Raw genomic sequence first — 23,186 nt, forward strand, 5'->3', positions numbered from 1 at the left:
AATACTATAAGATCCTTATGCAGTCCACACATACATATTTCATAATAAAATAATATAAAATCAATATAATTTTATTAATTTTTGATCCTTAATTTTATTTCCTTAAAATGGGAACATGTCAGAATGCTCAAGGCCAAAGGGTACAGAGGAACAAAAAGGTTGGGAATCCCTGCTCTAGTCCTACACTGCTAAATTAGGGAAGGCTAGCTCAGATAGCCCTCGTGCAGCTTTGCGTAAAATCTGTAACAAACAAGCATACAATAGAAAAAGTTTTTTGTGAACAAAAAACAAAAATTTATTATTTAGTTACTTTTACAATATTCAAAGTATGATATATATAAATGCTTAGTATATTATGCTTCATGTAGATAGCTTTAGAATCACATGCCAAAATTTGAATGTTTTAGAACTAGGTGTTTATATTAAGAAGTGTTTAGCCTAGAAAGATCATCTGACAGTAAATTTGAGTCTTGGTTTAATACTTATAAAAGTCTAACACAATATTTCATATAGCATTAATAATGTTTTACTTCATTAATATCTATTCTGTTATTATCATTTGAACTTTGGCTATTGACTGGTCAACTATATCTTCAGAAAAGGGGTAAGCTTGTCACATTATGTAATTAAGCAGTTGAAAGTGGAATTCTCACCACAAAAAATTAGAGCTTTCCTTATAACTAACAAATGGCTTCCTCTGACAACTGAGAAAATCATGTAAAGTTGTTTGTGAATAGTAGTGTTTGTGTCACAAGTATCAGTGCATATAAAAAATAAATTATTAAAAATGGAAGTGGAAGAATTGATTTTATTAAGCCTTGCATATTCTGCATTGGCTAAAAAAATTGTTTTTAATGTTATCAATCAGTGTACGATATTTAGTGGATGACAGATTAGTTTCGCTATTGTTTAATTTCATGTGTTGGTCAACATTGAGCATTCTTTCAAGTATATGCTTATGGAGAGCAAAAAGAAGCTGCTTAGTGTAGTAGCATAGCTATCACTGTCTGTAAGTTATATATTTGTAGCTGTATTTTGTTAAATCTATTGCTATATGATCAGTCAATTCAACAACAAGACCCCAAAGTGAACATCATAGTTTCCATATTATAACTTTTAATATGTTTTGTGTATCTTCATGACATTTGCAGACTTTCAGTAAACATTACAAATCTTTTGTACACAAAAAAACAGAATTTTTAATTAAGTATTTTCACTAAAAATTTCTCCATGAATATATGGAGTCATTGACTGCTCTAAATGCAGCGATTTTCATGTTTATATTAAGAATACTTTTCTTCATCTAAAATTGTCATATTTCATTTCTGTAATCTATTAAACATCCTAAATCAATATCAAACGTTTTTTTGTTTTTTTTTCAGTAAAGCTTTATATTTTGTCTGTGGTTTTCTTTACTCTAACACTATACACATTCGGTTAATTTGACCAACCTCATAATCACCATGAAAAATTATGAAATAAATATAAGTTACCTTTTTTACTTTCTAGAATGACTGCAAACTGTAACTGGAAACTACAGTTGTTTATCCTAACTAACTTAAAGCGCATTACAGTATATATCTGTTTCTACTTAAATTTTATTGTTTTATTGTCTTTTGAACTGTGTCTAACATAATTCTGCCACACAAGTTGTAAATTGCTCAGTGAACATGTTCACATTACTGTATTGGAGTACATAAAGCATCAGCTGATCATGAATGTACCTTGTGAAGAAATATTGTTGTTATTTTTCATTATCTTACCAGTCTAACCTTAGCTAACCTAGTAAGTTTCTAATTTTTACATTTTAATTACTTTTATAGTACAAATAAAGGGAAAAGAAATATAGTACTTACCTGGGTCATCTTGTTTTTGCTGTCAACTGTCGATGAAACTCAAGCCTATTTTTTATATTAATGGTACTACTACACTAAATAATTTTTATTGAATTAAATAATCCACCTAAGAACACAGAATAGTAATGTGCACAAACAAACAATGTCCTATAAATATCAATTTTTCTGGCTTTCTAACTACGCAATAAGAACCTTTAAAAATATAGATAATCTTGTTGATGTGACTCCTATGAAAATAAAGTTTTGAACTGGAAGTGAAATAAACAATTTTCTGTACAAAAAACAGTGTAATATAATATTTAATTTCATAGATTAAACTTTATATCTCTATTAGTTAAAAATAATAAAATATAAAACATTAGAGAGAACTATTCGAAATTCGTGAAAGATGAGATGTGACAGGTAGGCATGGCAAGTGGGTCTTATACTCTAGTTTATGGCTCCATAAATAAATAAGATTGAAAGCTATAACAATTATACTTTGCCCCAGTAATATCTGTGTTATAATGAGTAATGTACGTTACATTCTGTACTTCTTGGAGTGGTAGTAAATAAGTTAGAGAAGAGGGAAGACCTAGAGAACAAATGTCACAATTCTCATACTGTGGGAGATTGAGGATTTTTTAAAATATTTCCTTGTGAAATTAAAAACTTAAAACTTATATAATATTAAGATTTTATTTATTAACTATGTTTCAATGCCATTGTTATTCATATACAATAATAATAATGTAGCTTAATTAAATTTTTAATGAAATTGTCTAATAATCTGGTGATGTGCATTTTGACTTGCCTATGACGAGTGTTAATAAAATTATAACTTTTTTTTCTCCCTTTAAGTTTAAGATTGAACTTTCAGTGTATATTTGTATTTGATCTTTTTGGAGAGAATTTTGGAAGGCTATCACTCCATTTTATACAGTTGCATTATGCAGGATAAAATAATTTTTCGTTTTAAAGACATATTTATGGATAACTTAATCAGTTTTCAGTATGCATGTATGGCTTTCTAGGTGGTTATATTTTTGGAGAACTGGTGAAGGTACAATGAAGTTCTTGTCTGTTTTCTGTATATATATACATAGAGAGAGAGAGAGAGAGGTAGGGTTGAGTACATTATATTAAAATGATTTTGGAGCTTCACTACATTATTACAGTCCAAGTCACCACATCCAGTCATGCTCTATCTGATGACCATGCATCCTGAAAATAGCACTGCAGCATAGTTTTCATCACAAAAGGCTCTGTTATGTCCAAAGCACACTGTTTGAGTTATGTGAAGGTTGAACTGGGTATGACTGGAATCCTAATCTTGGTGAACCCATATCATGTTGGCCTTGTTTTCATACAAAACCAGTATTTCTGTGTGGTGCAAAGAATCCAGAACATTGACCTGATAATTAGCAGTGTTCATCTTGTTCATCCACTCTCCTGATCCCTAACTTGTCCTTGGTGTAGTATTCAATGGTGATCAGGTATATCTTCTAAACAATTTTGCAACATGCATTGAACCACTTTTGCAATTTTTTTTCACCTGTTCACCAGTAGAAAATGACACAAGACTTTTTACAGTTATCAGAGTACAAATATGTCTCTTTTTAGTGTCACCAGTTACCACAATTTTTATTCAGCTAAGGACCATTCATACAGTTTTTTACAACTGGTCTGCTTTTCCTGGACATGTTGTAGAAACTGCTTGTGTATATATATGTCTTTTTCCAGACAGACATCCTTTTTGATTATGTTGCATACCATTGCCTGAGGCACATGGGTGACTTTTGCCACTGATCTTTGTGTACATTGATTCTCAACCATTACAAGATCCCACACTTAACTTACCACGTTTGGGGTGTAGCTTTTTGCAAGGCTCTTTCTGGATAGTCCTAGTGTCCCATGTGGATTCATATTCCTTGGTTTTCAATGTTATTCAGTACAAAAAATATCCCCATTTTGGAAATTCTAAATCCTCAATCTGAATACATCTTTATGGTCTAAGTATGTGAATATCTTGCATTCTAAAGGGGCTGTTACATACCCTTCCCAAAAGCACTCAGTGTTTTGGAAGCATCATGCTACCTACAAAATGCTAAACAATGTCAAAATGTAACTCTAATACATGCCATTCCACTGCAACTTTATATCAGCTATGGTTTTCATGTGACTTGCTGATTTGCATATTCAAATTTAATTTTAATATGGCATGCTCAACTTTCTCTCTCTTTCTCTCTCTCTCTCTCTCTCTCTCTCTCTATATATATATATATATATATAATATTAAAAGGACCAGCAGGTTTGAAATACTGTATTTTTTAATATATTTAGTTGATTGGAAGCACTTTGATTGCAATTCTAAGAACTATATGTTAAAATGTACAGTGTGTTGTGAATGTTATGTTGACAAAACTGAAAATTTAAGATATAGAATAAATCAACATAAGTTTCATGTTAAAAACCCAAGTCATAGTCTATTAATATGCTCTGAACATTTTTATAATTGTATCTCAAGTACCCATGGTATATTACAAGAACCTTTCTTTTTCTGTTTTCCATTTTGGTCTTGTGATAATCAACAAAAAACATTATTACTTATAAGTTATTTCATAACAAAATTTGGATGTCATTTGATATATAGTTTGATATATTATTACAATCAAGAAAATCACTCCTCTGATATATATTGCTATATGCCTTATTTAAAATGATGCATGTGAAGTAATTGATTTACAATGTGTAATTCATTAAGTCTTGTTACAACAGTTTTATTAATCCATTTTGTCTAGAGCGTAAACTTCAGACCAATGAATTTCCTCATAACCTGTATATTCAGAACTATAGCACAGCAACGTCAACTTGCTTAGTAATCCGTAAGTGGTTTTTTTCCCTGAGCAAGGAAATAGAACTTAGTAAAGAGGACACAATTGCTAGCACTTTCTTCTTCTGGCAGGTTAGTTCATTATCTTTAAAACTTGACTGATTTTTATGGTACAAATGTTAAATGGCAAATAATATATGGCCAAAACTGTGATTGGAAAGTAAATGTACATAAGCATTTGATATGGTTTATTCTTATGATTCTGGATCATGTGTTGACTAGTAAGTTGGATTACTGGTTGTGTGGAAATAAATAGTTCTCTTCTGTTTGAAGTGTTAGGTTTCACTGACTTTGTGGTACACTGTATTCATAGCATATAAATAGTTTGAAAAATAATGCTATCTTAAAGAGCATCAAAAATTTTTTAAATGTAATCAGCTTACACAAATTAAAAAGTAAAATGTGAAATATTTTATTTAATGCCCTACTGATGTGAAATAATGTCTTTGTAAATACAACTTGGTTTTATTATTTGCCATTAAGTACACATTGAAACAATTTTATGTTGAATGTTAGGAAGAAAAATCATTTAAGAAGAAGCATCAAGTTAAGAAGTTAGCTAAAGTTTGGTGGGTTAACCAAAAATAATAATGCTTTGATAGAAGAATTTTCTAATTGTCTTCCCCTACTATTTTTAGAGCTAATACAGACAGATACAGGCACTTTGGAAGTAAGTTTAATGAAAGTAAAGATATTTTAGATAAAAATCAGAAAAACATTTTAAAATATTTCTTATTTGTACAAACCAACTATTCCTCTAGTCTTTTTTTTTTCAAGAAGAAAATATAAGAAAAATATATGAGGTATGGTTATAAAAACTACTAGGGAAGTACGAACTTGGGGTACCATTTATAACTTTAAACGTTAGAATTTAAAAGATCCATCAAAGAACACATCATGAGGGAAAACACTTTTTGTACTTCATTGTGAGAATAGTAAATTTTTTATTTATTTCATGTATAGTTCTTAGATCACAGCTTATTTTATTTTATATTTGATTTTACATTTTGGTGGAAAATAAAAATCTATCAAGTAATAATGCAATATCATATTGATTTACTCATATATCTTTGATATTTAATTAACTAAAGTAATACACCATTTAAATAACAACTATTTATTATTTCAAAAATAAATATATTTTTCAATGGTAAATAAATAAATGGTTTAAATTATGTCTTACTTAGTAATGCATTAGTTATTTACGTATATGTTTACCTCATATCTAGTTAGTGAGATGACTTATTACAGCACTAATTGATAACCAGAATATTAAAGAAAATTGGTTTAATGAAAAATCTGTATGTTACATTGTTGAAATCCTTATTTGACATACTTAGTGAACTGTGTGTATTATGGGTACTTAGAATACATATTGCACTGTATACAGCATGCTACAAAGAGTACCAAACTCCAATATTTTCTTTTACTTAAATTACTACAACTTTATGAGCTAAGTGTAGAAAGAATTTTGCATTATTTTAATTACACCACAAGATATAAGTGATCTCCTGAGCTGTTAGCATGGATTCTAGAATCTGGTTAAAGTTGTAGTAATTTAAGTAAAAAAAATATAGGAGTTTGGTACTTTAAAATATAGTTTTTGTCTATATATTTTTTATACTTTTCAATCTAAGCTTTTAAAAATTTATCAATAACACATGCTAAAGATAAAAGTAATGAAGTTATCTGGGTATAGCATTTTAATTTATATTACACTGAAGGTGTTTTATATAGGAAGTTTTACATACTTGCAGGCTATAGATGATGTAAACAAAGGCCAGATTAAACCTGGAAATAAGTTGTATGAGCTCAAAGCTTTACAAGATGCATCCAGGAAAGCTGAGGTATGTAAAATTATTTCCTTATCTTTAGAAGACAAAACCTCATGGGTAAATAGAAGGAAAATTATTAGAAAATGAATTGTATTCATTCAATGATAATTCTAAAATGTTTAAAGAAATCTACCAAGTGTTTTTACACAGTCTCACATAAGGACATATTAAAGGAATAATGAAATTTTTACTTTATGAAAACCACTATTATAAATATGTGATTATAAAATTTTTATTACATTAATAGCTAACATCACAAGACCTGCTTCAGTATTTTACATAAATTTTATTCATTTTACATATCCTCCCCTGCTGGGACAGCAGTAAGTCTTTGGATTTCCAATGCTAATATCAGGGGTTCGGGTCCCCTCGGTGGACACAACAAGTAGCCCGATTTGCCTTTGCTATAACAAAAGATGCACAACACACTTAACATATCTATTGAATTAATGTGTTTGCTCTTGATGAAACTTTGACAGTCTTGCCTCACTAGATATATCTGACTGTTTTTCCCCCTCTAGATACAATACAAATTACAATGCTGTCTCTAGATATAAAGTAGACAGTTTTGTGTACTCTAGATACAGCTTACACCAATTATATATATAGAGTATACAAGACCAATGAAATATTTAGGTAAAGTAAATAAGATCTATATAAAATTTATCTAGGCAAGAGTAGACTTCAATCTGTAAGTCATATTTTGGCTCCAATGCAAGAAGAATACAGGTCTTTCTTTTGTTTTCTACCTTTCATTTAATATATTAATGTACAATTCTGTATTAAGGAAAACTACATGATTCTTACTTAAATAGCTGTTGTATAATTTGGTATTTTCAATCGAAATGCTACCTTATGTGACACAACCATCCCTAATTTAAAGTTTCTGATTAGAGGGAAGGCAATCAGCTGTCAGCACTTACTGCCTACATGGTTGTTTGTAACTGAATAGTGGGAATGACTGTTACATTTATAATTTCCACACTGCTGAAAGGGCAGAATGTGTTTAGCTGCATATTGTTTCTTGACTTTTGATCCTTCCAATCCACAGCATAGCACGTCAACCACTAGGCTATGCTTGACCCAGTTATCATAAATTAAACCATATTGTAAAGTAGTATATGAATATATCTTTATTCATATAATTCTGTACTTAGCTACAAGTTCAAAATGAGCAGGATGTGCCCAGCCTTGAAGTGAATAAATCCTGACCTTAGGAACTGTCTCAATTATTCTTCGTTTTGAACCACAATTTGCTGGATAATTCATTAATTTGGTCTTCATGAGATTCTAGCACATTAATTATATATGAAGGTTGAGAAGTTAATGAGGCTTGTCTGATAACATTGAAGACAGTATCCTGGGCAGTGTCACAGATTCTTAGAATTGTGACATAATTCTAAGCAAAGTCAGTTCTTGGTGATATTATTTTGGGTGTTTGTGTTGTGATCTAGTCAGGTTTGCCTTGATGTCCATTTGTTGAAATCCTGCCTTCGTGTAGCCAGCAAAACATAGTCAACCTGAAAGACAAAGAGTAAAGATGTTAGCTTATCTGCTCATTGACATTCCATGATGATAGACTTTTAACAGATAGAAAGATATGGCTACTAATGGAAATGAATAGTCTTTTCCTGAATGTATGCTTTCCTGAGCCGCTGATTGGATCTTGTAATTTGACTGCCTTAAGAAATCGTTGGGAAGGTCTCTATAAGGTCATCAAGTACTCACCATCCTGTATAGCTGATATAGTCTGGGTGGAGTCACCAGTGGCAAGAAGAAGTTGGAGATGCTTCCAGAGTTCCTGCACTTATGTGGAAATGAAATGTTGTGACTTTCCATGACTTTTTAAAGACCATTTCTAGAAATTCAAATGCGTCTGGACGGACATGTTTTCAAATGCAAATATTATACAGACATTTTACAATAATGTTTTATTCAGGTGAGAAGGCTGTAATATTTTTATTACTAATCTAGCAGTATTCAGATGTAACTGAATTATTTGAAAATATAAATGGCAAAGAAAAAGTATTTCAGCATTTTTTGTTTAACAGCTTCTGTTCAGTTTTCATCAACAAATGAAAGGAGTTTCTTAATATCAGGCTCAAGTCTGGTCTTATTATGTTTGAAATCTTCAATTTGTGATTCAGTTTCTTCAACCTTTTATTTGTCACCTGTCTGTGACTTCTGTTTTCTGGATTTTTCTTCTCTTAAGTATGTCCTATAGCTTTGTCATGCATTTCCAACAAAGGTAAGCATTCCCATAGTTATATTTACATCCAGGACTCCCACAGCATGTCTAATGTAGTCAATTATGACTTTCGTAGCATTAAGGGACGTGCTTTATTGGTTTTCTGTAATGTAATGGCTTCTTTATTTACATGAAAGTCCCTTTTGACACTGGCCTGTCCATGAGACAGGGAAAAAAGAGTTTTGCAAATTCTCCAAAGCTTCTGGAATTGTTTCTTAAAAGACAGGAGATGAAAGTATAGAGTATCCAGTTTGTCCTGCTCTCTCTCTAAAACATCCCAAATCTTGAATCAGGCAGTTGAAGGGATGTCATGAGAAACTCTTTGTACTGCTTGAGAATAGTGTCACAGTCCCTTTCTTCTACCCCGCCTGCATTTACCAGACTATTTAATCAAGAAAAAACAGAACAGCACTGGATGATGCATTTAATAACATCACTTCTACATCCAAGCAGCTCATGCTTCTGAATACTTTTCACATCAACCTTGATGAACTGCCTTTATTTAAGTCTAAAGCGTAGCAAGTTTTATCACTAATTTTTGAAGCCCTCTTTAAATCATTAAAGACTTTCTTTGTAACAAAACCAGTCTGTCAATTTAAGCTTGTAATGTGTTGTTTTCCAGTCCTTCTAAAGTGACAAATCTTTCTAAGAATACCCAAACAAGAACAAACATGTCTACAGCCATAAGTGGCAACATTGGTTTATCATCCTATTTTGATGGGTTTTCCAGAGCACCCACATATGTTTTAAGATGAGCAAGCACTTTTCCACAACACTGATATTCTCCAGCCAACTTACAACAGCTTTTTTTATTATTATTTGGATTGATTTTATTAGCTTCAGTTGATAACATTTCATGTAATTTCTGATCAACATTGCGGTTCTTCATGGATATTTGCAATAAATTCTCAGAACCGAGGTTTGTAATGACACAGGGCAGCTTGTCAAATAGATCATTTACAGTGGCATGTCCTAAGAACTCTGATTTGATATATCTTGTGTGTCCAGTTTTTTCATCCCAAAATGAGCATGAATGTTGCACTGTTTCATTTTGAGAGACTTGTTCAAGCTTTCATCAAACAAAAGAATATACCATTTAGATTTCTGGATTTTCTGTTTCAGTATGAAAGTGAAATATGGAGTTACTAATTCATGCACATTTAAGTATGATGTTTGGTCTTCACAACATTATAATTTTGGGGCAATTTTACTGTTGGGGAACATACTCTTGAAAAATTCTGTGTTCCTTTCATTTGAATGAAATGAACCATGACAGTCAATATTTCTCAAAGTCCATAAAACTTCTGATCTTAAAACATCAGTAAAAAGATAAATGACTGGATGCTGGAAGTTGAACCGGTGGCAGTCACAGTGGTAGTTTGTTTTTTAAAATGGGCAGTTTCTGTTTAGGTGGTTTGAAGAAGGTGCAGACAGTAGTAGTATTCAGGTGGTTTGAAGAAGGTGCAGACAGTAGTAGTATTCAGGTTGCATACACATCCTTGAAATTGAGGAATTTCAAGGGCTTGAAAATAAGTCTTATTTTGCAAAAGTACTTGAAAATATTATAATAGCAGAATATATCAATATATCTAACTTTAAAGTATGTTGTGGGGTTGAGCACAATAAATAAAGTCTTTCTTTTATTTTTAGTCTATATTCATATGTTGAACAAATAAATAGGAATTTTATAAAATTTCAGAGGAATCAGACTGATTTTGATATAAATTTTATCTTCCAAAAAGTGCTTGAAAAACATTCTGAGAATTCAGTATGAACCATGAGTATTGTTGCTTGATATTGCCTTCAGTATCTGCATGTTTTTTGCTTGTCATATGATTGTGCAAAGTTGCTTTTTCCATATTACTGATGTCAAGTGAACTTTTGTGTAGTTTACATCTTGCTTTTCTAATGGTTTGAATCTCTTTCTAACCATTCCTGGTAGTTTTGATTTGAAAGCTAAGGTGTTTTAAAATTACACTGGCCTGGCGTTTTTCAAACCTGCAGGTGGATGGAAATAAAAATTAATTTCACAATACAAACAATGTTGATTTGATTATTTAATATTGGTTTTTTAACATTATATTCAATACTGAAATGTATTAAATTATTATGTAATGCTTTTAATTTTTTTAATTTAGTAGAATTCATTACATAATATTTATATTGAGATTTATTTAATGTTGTTATTTATTCATTCAAAATCTTTATTTTTATTATAATTTTCCATTTGTTTTATGTGTGTGAAGCCTGTTTTAGCAGAATTTCATAGAGAATTCCTTGCTACAAGCAAATACATCTAGGCCTAGCCTGAAGAAAATTGTGTTTAGACTGATGCTGTATATGATGGCTCACATTTGACTTGGCAGCACTGGATGTCCAATACATTGTTAGGCCTTGCATTACATTAGAAGTTTTTCACTACCAACAGGCCATAATACAATCATACAAACAGATTTGCAGTTACTGTCTATATAACATGATGTGTATGCTTCATATGCATTGGTGTGCAAAAAAAAACCTAATTTTGCAATAAACAAAGATGCCAGTATATTTTTGACATCTCATAAACTTGTAGACAATTTTAATTATACTGTAGATCTAATAAAAGATTAGATGAAAAATTTATTGGTGTGATGATTTATAACATCTTATATTACTTCATCAAATATTGGATGCATATTTATCACATTATTTCCATAACTGGCATAAGCATATAGCAGTATAACATGAAATAGACTTAGGCATAGGGCTAATATGCACATTGCAAATGCGAGCAGTGATAGAAAAATATTTAATGAAAAAAATTTACAATGTATTATTAGATCTATATATGAATCCTGGAAATATAACTGAGCAAAGACTTGTCCAAGTAAAAATTTCTTCACATTTGTTATTTAGACATATGCCTACAAGGTAGCCTACATGAAAATTGGCTGTTTTTGTTTAAATAAGTAGCATTAATAGACCTGTAGATCTAATATTGAATACATTTTCTTTTTAATCTTTGGAAAATTAGATTAGATCCATACCTAGATCTATTAGATCACAGTTTTACGTGTAAAACTCGATCTACTTCTTAAACCACACACACAAACATTTAAGCCCTAGGCTTAATGTTAGCTAATTAGGCCTTTGTGCTAAATTTTATGCCTATATCTGTGTAGATTTAATTAGATGCCTATAGGCATATCAATTTAAAACAGTTTTTACTATGTTATAATGTACATCCAGATCTAGAGACAAGATCTTGAACTAATTAACTCATTAGGCATAGGTATTAACATGGGACATGTTAGATTCTAGCTTCAAGTCATGTTAGTGTCTGATTTGTAGGAATGATGTAAAATCTAGTCTATGTATACAAGCTTAGAAGCTCTAGAGAGTATAATATATTATTCAAGATTCTAACCTCTTAATACAAATATTAGTATCTTTATTATAGTCAAATTTGCAATGTTTTAAGTATTTAAGAAATTTAACAGCTACTTACCTGGTTAAACCACAATATCATCAGACCAATTAAAATTCAGTGATCACGTTCTTGAACCCACGCAGTATGTCAGATGATAATGTTCTCATGCACACATGACCAAACACTCCATTCACTTGATAATTGATGTTTGCAAATTGTTTACTTATCTTTAAATTTCATTAAAACTTCTGAGTCAGCTTGTTATATATTTTTTCAAACCTTTTAGAATTTTTCTTACTAATTTTAGGCCTAGAAATTATATTCAAAAATTTAAAAAGTGTTTCAAGGATTTCCAGAACTGCAGAAATTCGGTACTAGAGAGCAAAGCAAAGCTGATACTAACTAACCACAATATTAGATAGCATGCATATCTGGAAGAGTCTGTGGACCTCTAATGCAGTCTTGAGCCTTCTGGAGCACAGATTGCTAATGCCAGAGGTCATTTGAAAACTCATGACCAAGCAAGTAGCTTTAACAACAATAGCATATTAATTGCTGGCTGGCTGAAAAATCAACTTTAGGCCTGTGTATTCTATACCTTAGTTCAATGGTATGGATGTAAAACAGATGACTCTTTGAGCTTGAGAGGATTCAAGCTGCTTCTTAAGGCAATTCAGACAAGCAGTTGCCTGAAATAGCTGGTCTAAGTAGCAAGCAGGTCAACATCTGATGTTGAATTTGGACAGTCCTACACTTGATGCCAAGAGCATTTTGATGAGGAGCTTCTCCATGACTGAGACACAGTTTTGTTGTTGGCTTGTGCCACATATTCAGTTCAGTGGAGAACCAAGCAGTCCATAAGACCATGTTCAAGACTCACAGATGTGGGTCTAATAAGAAATTGACTACTGATACCGAATTACTTGAGAATATTGCTTAGAAATGTTTGTTACCTATGAAGCATGAAGTCTTCATTACTTGTTCATAGTGGAGCTAATAATCAAACTCATACTTTACCATATGGAACTCAGGGACATTTCATCTCTGATTGAGACAGTTTCGTGGCATCATAGTTCAAAGAAGTCACATAGAACTATATATTAGAGTTAAGCAACTGCCATGACAGAAATATCAACAAACGGCTCCACTGCCATGAGGTGCCATGATTCAGCCACCTTATCGAAGAGTAGGACTTCTCACATCCAAATGCCATAGCAGGCAACCGTATGTGTGTGTGTATATATATGAGAACATGTATATATGCAACATGAGAAGCCCTGTAGAAGATGAACAGAGTATGTGGGATGAACCCATTGTTTTAGCTTTAGCTTACTGGATGCAGGATTGTCTTTATCATGCTGCCAGATAAGAGCAAGAAAGGTAAATTAATTTTGTCTCTTGTCTTATCAGACCCAAAGATGTCAACATTAAAAAATGGTTGCAGTTATTTTGGTTATTTTCAACTAGTGGAGTTTGAGTTGGATCTTGCTAACAACTTTGAATAATTACATTAGCCAGTCTGCACCCTGAGGTTTGGTGGCAGGCTTACACAACAAGCTGTTTGGCATATGCATGTGATGATACTTGAACTGGATGTTGAGTTTCTAGTAGATACTGAAGCAGCTAGGATATTTATACTTGACCTTCAAGTGGCACTCTGAATGAAGCCACCACTTTGATCAATTAACATTAACTTTGTTTTGGCAAATTGTACCAATCTTAGTTCAGATGTTGATATCATAGGAGACAGATCTACTGCAGAAGTTTTCAGGTTATCAGCCAGTAACAGTGTCAGTATGAAAATGTTCTCTGGTGTTTAGCAATGGTTACATGAAAATTGTCAAAAAATTTCAATAATATATTTAATTACTAAACACAACTTGAGTAATTTTTCCACTATGAATAAATCAAGTTCATGGTACCATTTTTTGCTGCATGAATAAAGAAATGTTTTTAAATATCTATTGTTTTGGTCAATGTTACCAATGTTGTAACCAATGTATGCTAGTTTTAGCTCATGGTCATGGTGTTTTTTTTGTTGTTTTTTAATCAATATATCTAGGAGTGATAAAAAGTTGCTTATCTTCACTACCGTGGTGAGTACTTTAGATTGTACTGTTTAGGCCTATGAACCTGTATTTAGAACAGTAATGTTGCAATAAGTATACTAATTTGATCACAAATGTTTTGTGGGCCTCTGCTATTATTACCATAAAACAAAAACATTATGAATATGCATGATCCAGTGTCAAGCGAGATATAATGCTGATGCACAAGTTGCTGAATCAATATGTCAGAGTTCTGCAAGAACAACAGAAAGTGCTGAAATCACCCATTGTTTTGAAGAATTTGGAGTTCCAATAAAAAAAACTTGAATGTAAACCAACCCTTTAGAAGTTTGTATAAGATGATAAAGTGACTGTGTTGAAGAACTATAAAATAAGCTCTCACAAAAATATGTTCTTTATTAACCTCAATGTTTTTAATAATAATTTTTGTTGAAGTCTTAGGTCAAAAATTTCTAGGTTTTTGATTAGAACTATGCAGTGTTATATGTAGGGTAAGCCAATACAACAAAGAATTGGCTGTAGTAGCAGTTGAGTTTAAGAATTTTATGTAGTCTGTAAAGTGATTCTGTTGTGTGTTGAAATTCATGCTAAGTAGTCTCTTTTGCTTTTATAAGCTCCAAAAGCAAATTGTATAGCTCTTTTTCTGTTTATTTTATTAAAACTGACTTGAAGAGTATATTAAATGAATTGGCCAGCTCTCTTTTTATACTTGCTTCTGTTCATGATGATTATATTTTCTGTTTGCTGATAATATTGTATCCTCTTTTAGGCTATGAAAAGCTTTAAACTCCTGGGGAGGGATAAAGAATGTGATTTTCTCCCAAAATGTTAAATCATGCTTCAGTGACAGCTGGTTTTTATGACCAGTAGTTTTATCTGTTCAGCCACTGATTAACAATTTGATAATAAAACTACTTAGAATTTACCCAAATGTCTGTGGTAGGTATTACTACTTAAAATTGACATAGCTATCTACTCTTGTCATGCTTCTAAAGACTGATACAACAACAACAACGTTACTACTCAAAATTCACATAACTGTCTTCTTTTGTTGTACGTCTTTGATACAACACTATAGCAGTGTTACTACTCAAAATGTACACAGCTATCTACTCCAATTTTTACTCCTCATGTCTGAAACAATAATTTAAAATAATGTAATTATTCAGACTTGACATCACATTGTTAAAAAGCATTACTACTGAGAATTGACAAATAGTGTATGTTATTGTTATCTGAATATGTATGAGGTTGGTCCAGTGGACCAACCCTTTGTTGGAAAAGGAATGTTGGTTAGAACTCTAAATTTATTTCATGTATCTACATGAAATATGATGAACTTTTAGTAAAATGTACAGTTCTTGTACACAAAAAATCAGATTTTTTACAAAAGTATTTATACTTAAGAGATGTCTGTGAATTGATGACACCAGTCAGTGTGTAAGGTGATGTTCAGGTGAAGAATAGAAATACTTTTGTCCATCATACAATTTGGATATTACATTTGTATAACCTCTCGGACTTCTTAAATGCATATCTTCAGTTGTTCAGTATCCCTGTACCTTGTATTTACTCTTCTCTACCATGAACCATCACTAAATCACACTGGACAACAAAACATTTGTTACTGGAGAAAACCCAAGTGATTCGGGGTAATTTGATAGTGCTGATTTCAAAAATGTCACTAGAATTTCTCCATCATGTGTAAATTTGGAGTTATTGTAATATCTTAATATTTTATCAGCACTTTGTAAAATACCATGCAATTAACTCAGTACAATAGATGCATGTTGTGAAATTAAGTTTATTTGGACAGTTTAATGGGTAAGAGGCATACATTTTTGATAACTTTAAACATTGACTGTATTGTATTGGTAAAAAATTCCAAATATATTGATTAGATATGTTATTTGTTCTTGGTATTGTAGCGAATTGCACCACTTTTGCTTGATTTTCATGTTCACCTACTCCACCCAGTTTATATATTACAGTTTTATGGTGGAAAACATCACACACACACAAGGTAAAGGTAACTTACTACCATTATTTTGGGTGTAAAATTGGCGACCAAGAGAAACATTGAGCTCCACAAGTGTTGTACAGTTTGAACATCTAGCTTGACACAGTGGCTTAAGAGAGCAAGTATGCCATTTGCAGTTCACATGTTATGACATGAATCCAAAGATCATCTAACTGACTGTTATTTTTGCATGTCTAAAGTTTCTGCATATTCAAGCAAAAACAAAACAATACATTAAATATCCAGATATTGCATCTTCAATGAAACTAGTACCTCATGAGGATGGTCTTCCAGTTCCGCAACCATCAACGAACTGGGAAACAGAAGAGTTATCCTGCTAAGAAAACAATGAATCATCTTCATCCTCTTCATCTAATAATTCTATTCCTATAGCACCTCAACATAAACTGTCTCAACTGAGCACACAAGAAAAGCTAAATGATCTGATTCGTGACTTGTCTATATCAAAGTAGCATGGGGTACGTATAAGCTCTTGTTTACAGCAATGGAATTTATTTGCTCCTGGAACAAGAGTTTCAATTTACCAAAGTCACCATCAAAGTCTCTCTTCTCACTACAGAATGCAAGATACTTTGTATTTCTGTACAAATGTTGTTGCACTAATGGAAGAATTAGGTACTTAACATCATCCTCAAGAATGAAGACTTTTTATTGACTCATCTAATAACATAGATCAAGCCATTTAAATTTTTTTCGTTTATTTCAAATTGTTAAAGATATTACTAGTAAAACTATAATTTTTAACTAGTAGAATTTATGTGTAATAATCAGTCTAGTATTGCTCATTGTGAATAAACAAAATTTTATGCCAAATTTAACCTTTGTGCAAATTTTTTTTTTCTTTCTTGGGTAATTACAAATGATTATAAAAAAAATTCCAAAGTGTTTCATAGCCATTTTGTAACTCGTGTTGAAAATGCCTCAATACTTGTACTTTCTCAGTTCCGTTTTTATTTGAAGGCTTCATTTGTTTCACATTGTAAATCTTCCATTCATCTTTGTTTTGGTGAATCTGACTTGCATTTAGTTTTCAAATGTCTCAGTGTCACTTCAAGTTTATCCAAATTATTTAGTGTGTAAAATATGATTTGATGAAAAAAATCTGTATAACTATTTATTGAGTGCCACTTTGATATGCTTGCTACAGACATACATTTCATCATTACAGCATGTATTTCAGTATGCTTTGAATATTTAAAAAAAATTTAAATTCGCAAATTTATATTAATGTTAAGTTTAGCATTTGATGTGATTTTAGCACTCTTTTTTAAAGTTTGTACATTTAGATGTTTTCATTACACAGTATTTGAAATTGGTGCGATCTTTGGATGGTTATGGAGAGCTGTCTTTCCCACATTGTGCCTGTGATGCAAGGAAGGAAGGTCATGTTGTTGCAACAATTGGGCTGGGCAGCTTAAAGCTTCAAGCATGTAAAGAAGATGGTACATTGGAGGTAAGAAAGAAAGTAACATACTCAATTAATTAATAATTAAGATTTCAAAGGAAAAGTTATCTATAATTTAGACACTGGATATTTCAAGAAGATTAAAGGTGAAAGACAGAGCTATGGTTAAGTAAGATTACTAAAGTGAAATTTAATAATATTATAGAGTTTAAATAACTATGGCCTGTTTAGAATTAGTAAAAAAAAAGTGTATTGCTGAAGAATAAGACAGGTATAGTTTTTATAATAGTTGATTATTAAGTACCAAGCAACAAGTTTAGTGGAGCTATTTACATGTTTGCAGCATTTCGTGGAAAGTCATGAAAAATTGTTAAAATGTCTTGGAAGATCCTGGAAACTTGAAATAGTCCTTATTGTGATTGCCACATATGGTAACAATGTGCACAGTATGCAAACATCGCCAGAAGTTTTTTGTGTTACTCTTTCCATATTTCATGTATATATTTTGTGATATGCAAGTCAGTTTTTGGGTTTGTTGCTACATGCTATTTACTTACATTAGTTGTATACCATGAAGTTTTATGCATAGTAGACAGTCCAGTGTTTCAATGTATGATAGCTGTAAAATAGAATTATTAAGCATTTAGTTCTGAAACACAATTCTGCCAAAGTCTACATTAACCATGATTAATTTTAAGTAACTACCTGTTTAATGTATGGTTTATAAATGTTAAACTTGTATGATGGGTTCATTAAAGTAAATAAGTAAAAATATAATAATGGTCAATCTAAAGAAGGAGAGTTACTTTCAGCTAATTCATAAAGATACAAGAAAAACTCATCAGCATAATAATGCACAAATGATTAAAGAATTAACAAAAAACATGAAACCTGACAAGTTTCAACAGGCTTAGCTTGTCATTCTCAAGGAATGGAATAAAACTGTTTTCAGTGTCTTGCATATTTAGGATCAAAATGGCCCAAGAAAGGTCAAGCTTCACTAAATGATACCAAAGTGCATAAATTAATTTGAAAAAAATGACTTCCAAATAGGATTGAGTCCAAATTCCTTGTCATTATTGGGTTTATTTTCAAATATTCCCATGGTTCTTTTGTATTGCATTGATGGAAGAAATTGGGTTCTGCAGTGATTTTTGTTGATTGAAATTAATTTTGTGGTTGGTTGCACTAACAAGTAAAACTGTAGACTTCCTTTTGTCTTGGATCACTTTGGTTAACGTTTCAAAGCTGACAAGGGTGGTGAAATTGAAATAATAGACAATAAAACAGTTCAGTGATGGTTTCAGTAAACTGTTATGTAATGGTTTATATTCCAAACTGAAATCTTATCCAACCAAACACATTTTGATGCAACTCAAAGCTGAAATCATGAAAATTAAAAGTTTAACAGAAAGAGAGAAATTAAACTTTGTACCTTCTAATATTATTTTCCAAATACACTATGTTTTTTCCAGACTGCACAGAGAAGGTTTACCTTTTAGAACAGCAGCTTGCAACAATAGCCCAACCTATCGTTTGGCCAAATATTTAATGAACAGACCATCATTGCTAGTGGATTTAAATGAATACACTGTCAAAAACTCCTAAGAGTTTCTTATCAAGTTAATAAACAAACAAAAAAGTAAAAGAAAAACAATTGATATCCTTCAACATATTATCAGAGTAGTTTGAGTATGTGTCAGCAAAACATTTCTAGTTCAATATGAATTTTTCAAAACATACTTCCACTGATATTATAGTTGTTACTTGACTGCCAGGGTTTCTTCTTTGCCCATCTAAGCATTTGCCCTTGGCAATATTTCTCTCGTGATACTCTCCACCTAAGTCAGTGCACCCTCTATCCTGGTACTGTATATAAGCATCTCATTCAGATAATTTTATCACTTTTTTCTCGATAAAATGTCACTAACAGGTTTCCCAGTATTACAATCATTCAGAGATACTTTGAATGTTATCTAGTTGATTTTTGTAGTAATAATAATAATAATAGTTGGAGAAAAAAAATTATTTTTTCGATTGGCAAGCTAATTACAGCATGAATTCCCACATTATTATACTGGCAATGAGGCAAATTGAGTATCTCCTACCACCTCTGACTGATATTGTTAAGTCAGGGCACTACTACTATTTTGGTTCTTCTACTGCCATCAAATCCAGAGTTCCATTCACTTAAAGAATGCCTTGTTTCAGGGATGGGGTCGATATACCAACAGTCAGAAATTCAAAAGTTTATGCACGGACAGCAAGTATTCCCTACACAATGTTTTTGTCCTTCTTGCTCTTCAACAGGCAAGGGCTCATGGTCAGGATTTCTTACAGGGTAAATCTTCAGGCTTCACCCTGACTATTCTGTGGTGGTATCTTATGTTTCCCATCAAGGTAGCATGTGGTTCAGGGCTCCTTATTTTCGAATTTTGGACCTCCTTTCTCAGGACTAGTCCTATCTTAACACCCTTCTAGCTTCCCATGTTCCACAGGTGATGCCTGTGGCAGCAGGCCTGTTGTCTCAATCCAGACAGATTCTCACGACAGAATAGATATTGCATCATAAGGTTCTGTTGGATTGTCTCTCATTTTGAAACTCTAATTGGTGGGTTGGCCTCTCATTAGATCACCCAACTACTAGCAATTTGGTCTCCAGTGCATCATCTTTGGTCTTTGGCAATAGCTACTTTCTGTCTGGACAGGACAGGTTACCACTCTAAACCTTCTCTCTACTTCATATGTTACCCAGGGTAAAAAATATGATTTGTTCCAACATTGTCATATCCTGTTGTTAGCACCAGGTTGGCTGCTACACCCAGATTTCTGCTTCTGCAGTTCTTTTCGGTGTGTCCAACTCTTCTGCTCGCTTTGGAGGCAGTCATGATCTCATATGGTACACCTGGCTATCCAGAAGCTCAAGCTTCTGGCATAGAGGTTATGCTGTCTTTCACATGGCATTGGGGTTTAATTTCTGAGGCTGACATGTATCTGTCTCAGTTTCTGCTTAGTCCAAAAGAAACATTTATCAATGGTAATGGCATGCATATTGGCAATGTTGTATTGAGAGGAGGTTGAACCCTTTTCAATCTGTCGTGTAGTTCTTCTTGTGATTCCTGTAGTTTGGAGCACATCACTGTATGGCTATTTATATGTAATGTTGTGATCCAATTGCCCTAGCCACTTACATGGGATATAAGGACCAAGGCCCCTTAATTCCAACCCCAAATAGTGGAACCTTAGCTATCCGGTTGGGGCTGGCCTATAGTGATGATCACTCATGTACAGTTCCACCTCTGATACAGGAATTAAGTTCAGTGTGAAGAGCATACCTGTTCTGAATGAAGTGTGGTTCCCCCACTAGGATACCAGTTTTCTATTGACACACCAATGATCTATGCAGATGCTTTCTGTATGGATAGCGCCCTCACTGGCTCCTCCATCTTCTCAATGTGGGATTCTAGTTATAAGTGTCAGTGAAGGTAAGTATGTTTTGAAAGGTAACATTTTCCTAAATTGCAAGTGTATTTCCAATAATACTTACCTCTGCTGACACTCTCCCACCTTACCTCCCCACTAAGAGCAGGTGTTAGAGACTGGGATGGTGTCAGTCTCAAAAAAGCGAAAAATTTATCTGAATGAGGTGTTATATACAGTACCAGGATAAAGGGTGCATTGATATAGGTGGAGAGTATCATAAGACAAATATCATGACGAAGGGCAATTGAGTGGAAAAAAGTTTCTTTTGGAAGCATGAAAACCTTAATTGCAGTGAGATTGAGTTTGTGATTGATAAGCATTTTTTCTTTTGTTAAACTATAACTTTATGAAAAGAACATCTTATAGCTACTAGAATTAAGACAAATGATATGCCAACATATTGGTGAAAAGTAACAAAATAGCAGGATGTCATTGAGGATTAACTATTATTTCTATTTTAGTATCACCACAAGTGATGTTTCTAGCTCAAATGAAGTAGGTTGTCAAATGTGAAAACTACTGTATTAAAATTTGTTTGTTTTTTGTATATAAATAATATATATATATATATATTCTCACATGCATGCAAAAAAGGTGAGCATGTTAAAAATAATTACCATGTAAACATACCTAGTATTTATTAATCATTCTGTCTTGCTTGAGATTGTAATATTTTTCATTCTCCCAAAATGTGTTATTATTTTTAGTGTTTTCATAAAAATGGCTAAACTTAAATCTTATTCACTAAACAGAATGATGCACTTTTTTTAATTATTCTTTGGAAAAAATGAGTGTAAAGAAATCTACTTTTGAGATTTTGTTTTTGTATATGAAAGTTGATTGTTCACTTAATCAAACACAGAAAATGTGTATTAAATTTTGTAATATTGTTTGTAGAGTACCTTATGTATTGTTGCTGTAACTAAGTATTAGGTCATCAAGAAATTAATGTTGCATTTTGGAATACTTTCATTAACCACCCTCCTAAAAAGGGTGGTTAATGAAAGTATAATAGTTAAATGAACCGCCTAAACATCATGTTAGTGTAGCCCATATAATGTGTAAAGTTTAGTTACTCTAATTCCTTATAGTGATGGCACACGACGAAACACACATTCGGCATGTAATGCTGTTTCAATACAAGAGGAGAAACAATGCCTCTGTTGTCAAAAAGAATATCAAAGAAGTTTATGGAAATGTTTTGAACATTCGTAAGCATCAACGATGGTTCAGCAAATATCGTTCAGATGACTTTAGCCTTAAAAACTGTGATGACAGGGGCTGACATGGAATTGAGTCTAACCCAACGCAACACACTCATGAAACTGCATGCCTCTTGTGAAACAATACATCTAAGGAATATGGGAAAATTCCATAAAGAAGATGTTTGGACTCTCCGATGATCATTGTTTCCAACGTGTGAATGTTGCTTCATCTCGTCTGGTGCATAATGCGCATGAACCATTTTTGAACAGAATTGTCCCTGGTGATGAAAAATGGATTCTCTATGCGAATATTAAATGCCAAAAACAATGGCTTAGTTCTAGACAAAACCACTTATGACCCCAAAACCTGGACTCCATCTGCAGGACATCAAAGGAGTAATTCATTTCGAACTTCTCAATCCACAGCAAACTGTCAATGCAGAGATCTATAGTCAGCAACTAGAACATTTAATTCAAGCCCTTCATCAGAAATGCCCTTCACTCGTCAATTGGAAAGGTGGTGTTCTTCTCCATGACAATGCATGTCCACATGTGGCGCAACACACGGTTATGGAGTTGGGTTGGGAAGTTCTCCCTCACCTACCATATTCTCCAGATATGGCACCATCTTTTTTGTTCACAACAACACCATCTTGATGTGAAAATGTATGTACATGTAAAAGGTGTTAAAGAGGACATTGACATGTTTTTTGCTTCAAAGCCAAGTTATTTCTTTAATCAGGGCATTAACAACCTGATT

At 32.4% G+C, this 23,186-nt stretch overlaps 1 protein-coding gene across 3 annotated transcripts in view; it reads left to right on the top strand.

Moving 5' to 3' along the window:
- Positions 1-23,186, top strand: part of LOC106478636 (sorting nexin-27-like) — a 98,492-nt gene that overhangs the window by 47,215 nt on the left and 28,091 nt on the right. For 2 of the 3 annotated variants that reach the window (XM_022382262.1, XM_013939192.2), the window contains exons 8-10: positions 4,637-4,800; positions 6,486-6,575; positions 17,637-17,786. In XM_022382262.1, the coding sequence (XP_022237970.1) occupies positions 4,637-4,800; positions 6,486-6,575; positions 17,637-17,786 (404 nt within the window). Of the gene's footprint in view, positions 1-4,636; positions 4,801-6,485; positions 6,576-11,057; positions 11,176-17,636; positions 17,787-23,186 lie in introns of those variants that run through there. The other variant, XM_022382263.1, reaches the window with a different exon arrangement.

This window comes from Limulus polyphemus, unplaced genomic scaffold (genome assembly GCF_000517525.1).
Source record: "Limulus polyphemus unplaced genomic scaffold, Limulus_polyphemus-2.1.2 Scaffold235, whole genome shotgun sequence".
In the NCBI taxonomy this organism is placed as follows: Eukaryota; Metazoa; Arthropoda; class Merostomata; order Xiphosura; family Limulidae; genus Limulus; species Limulus polyphemus.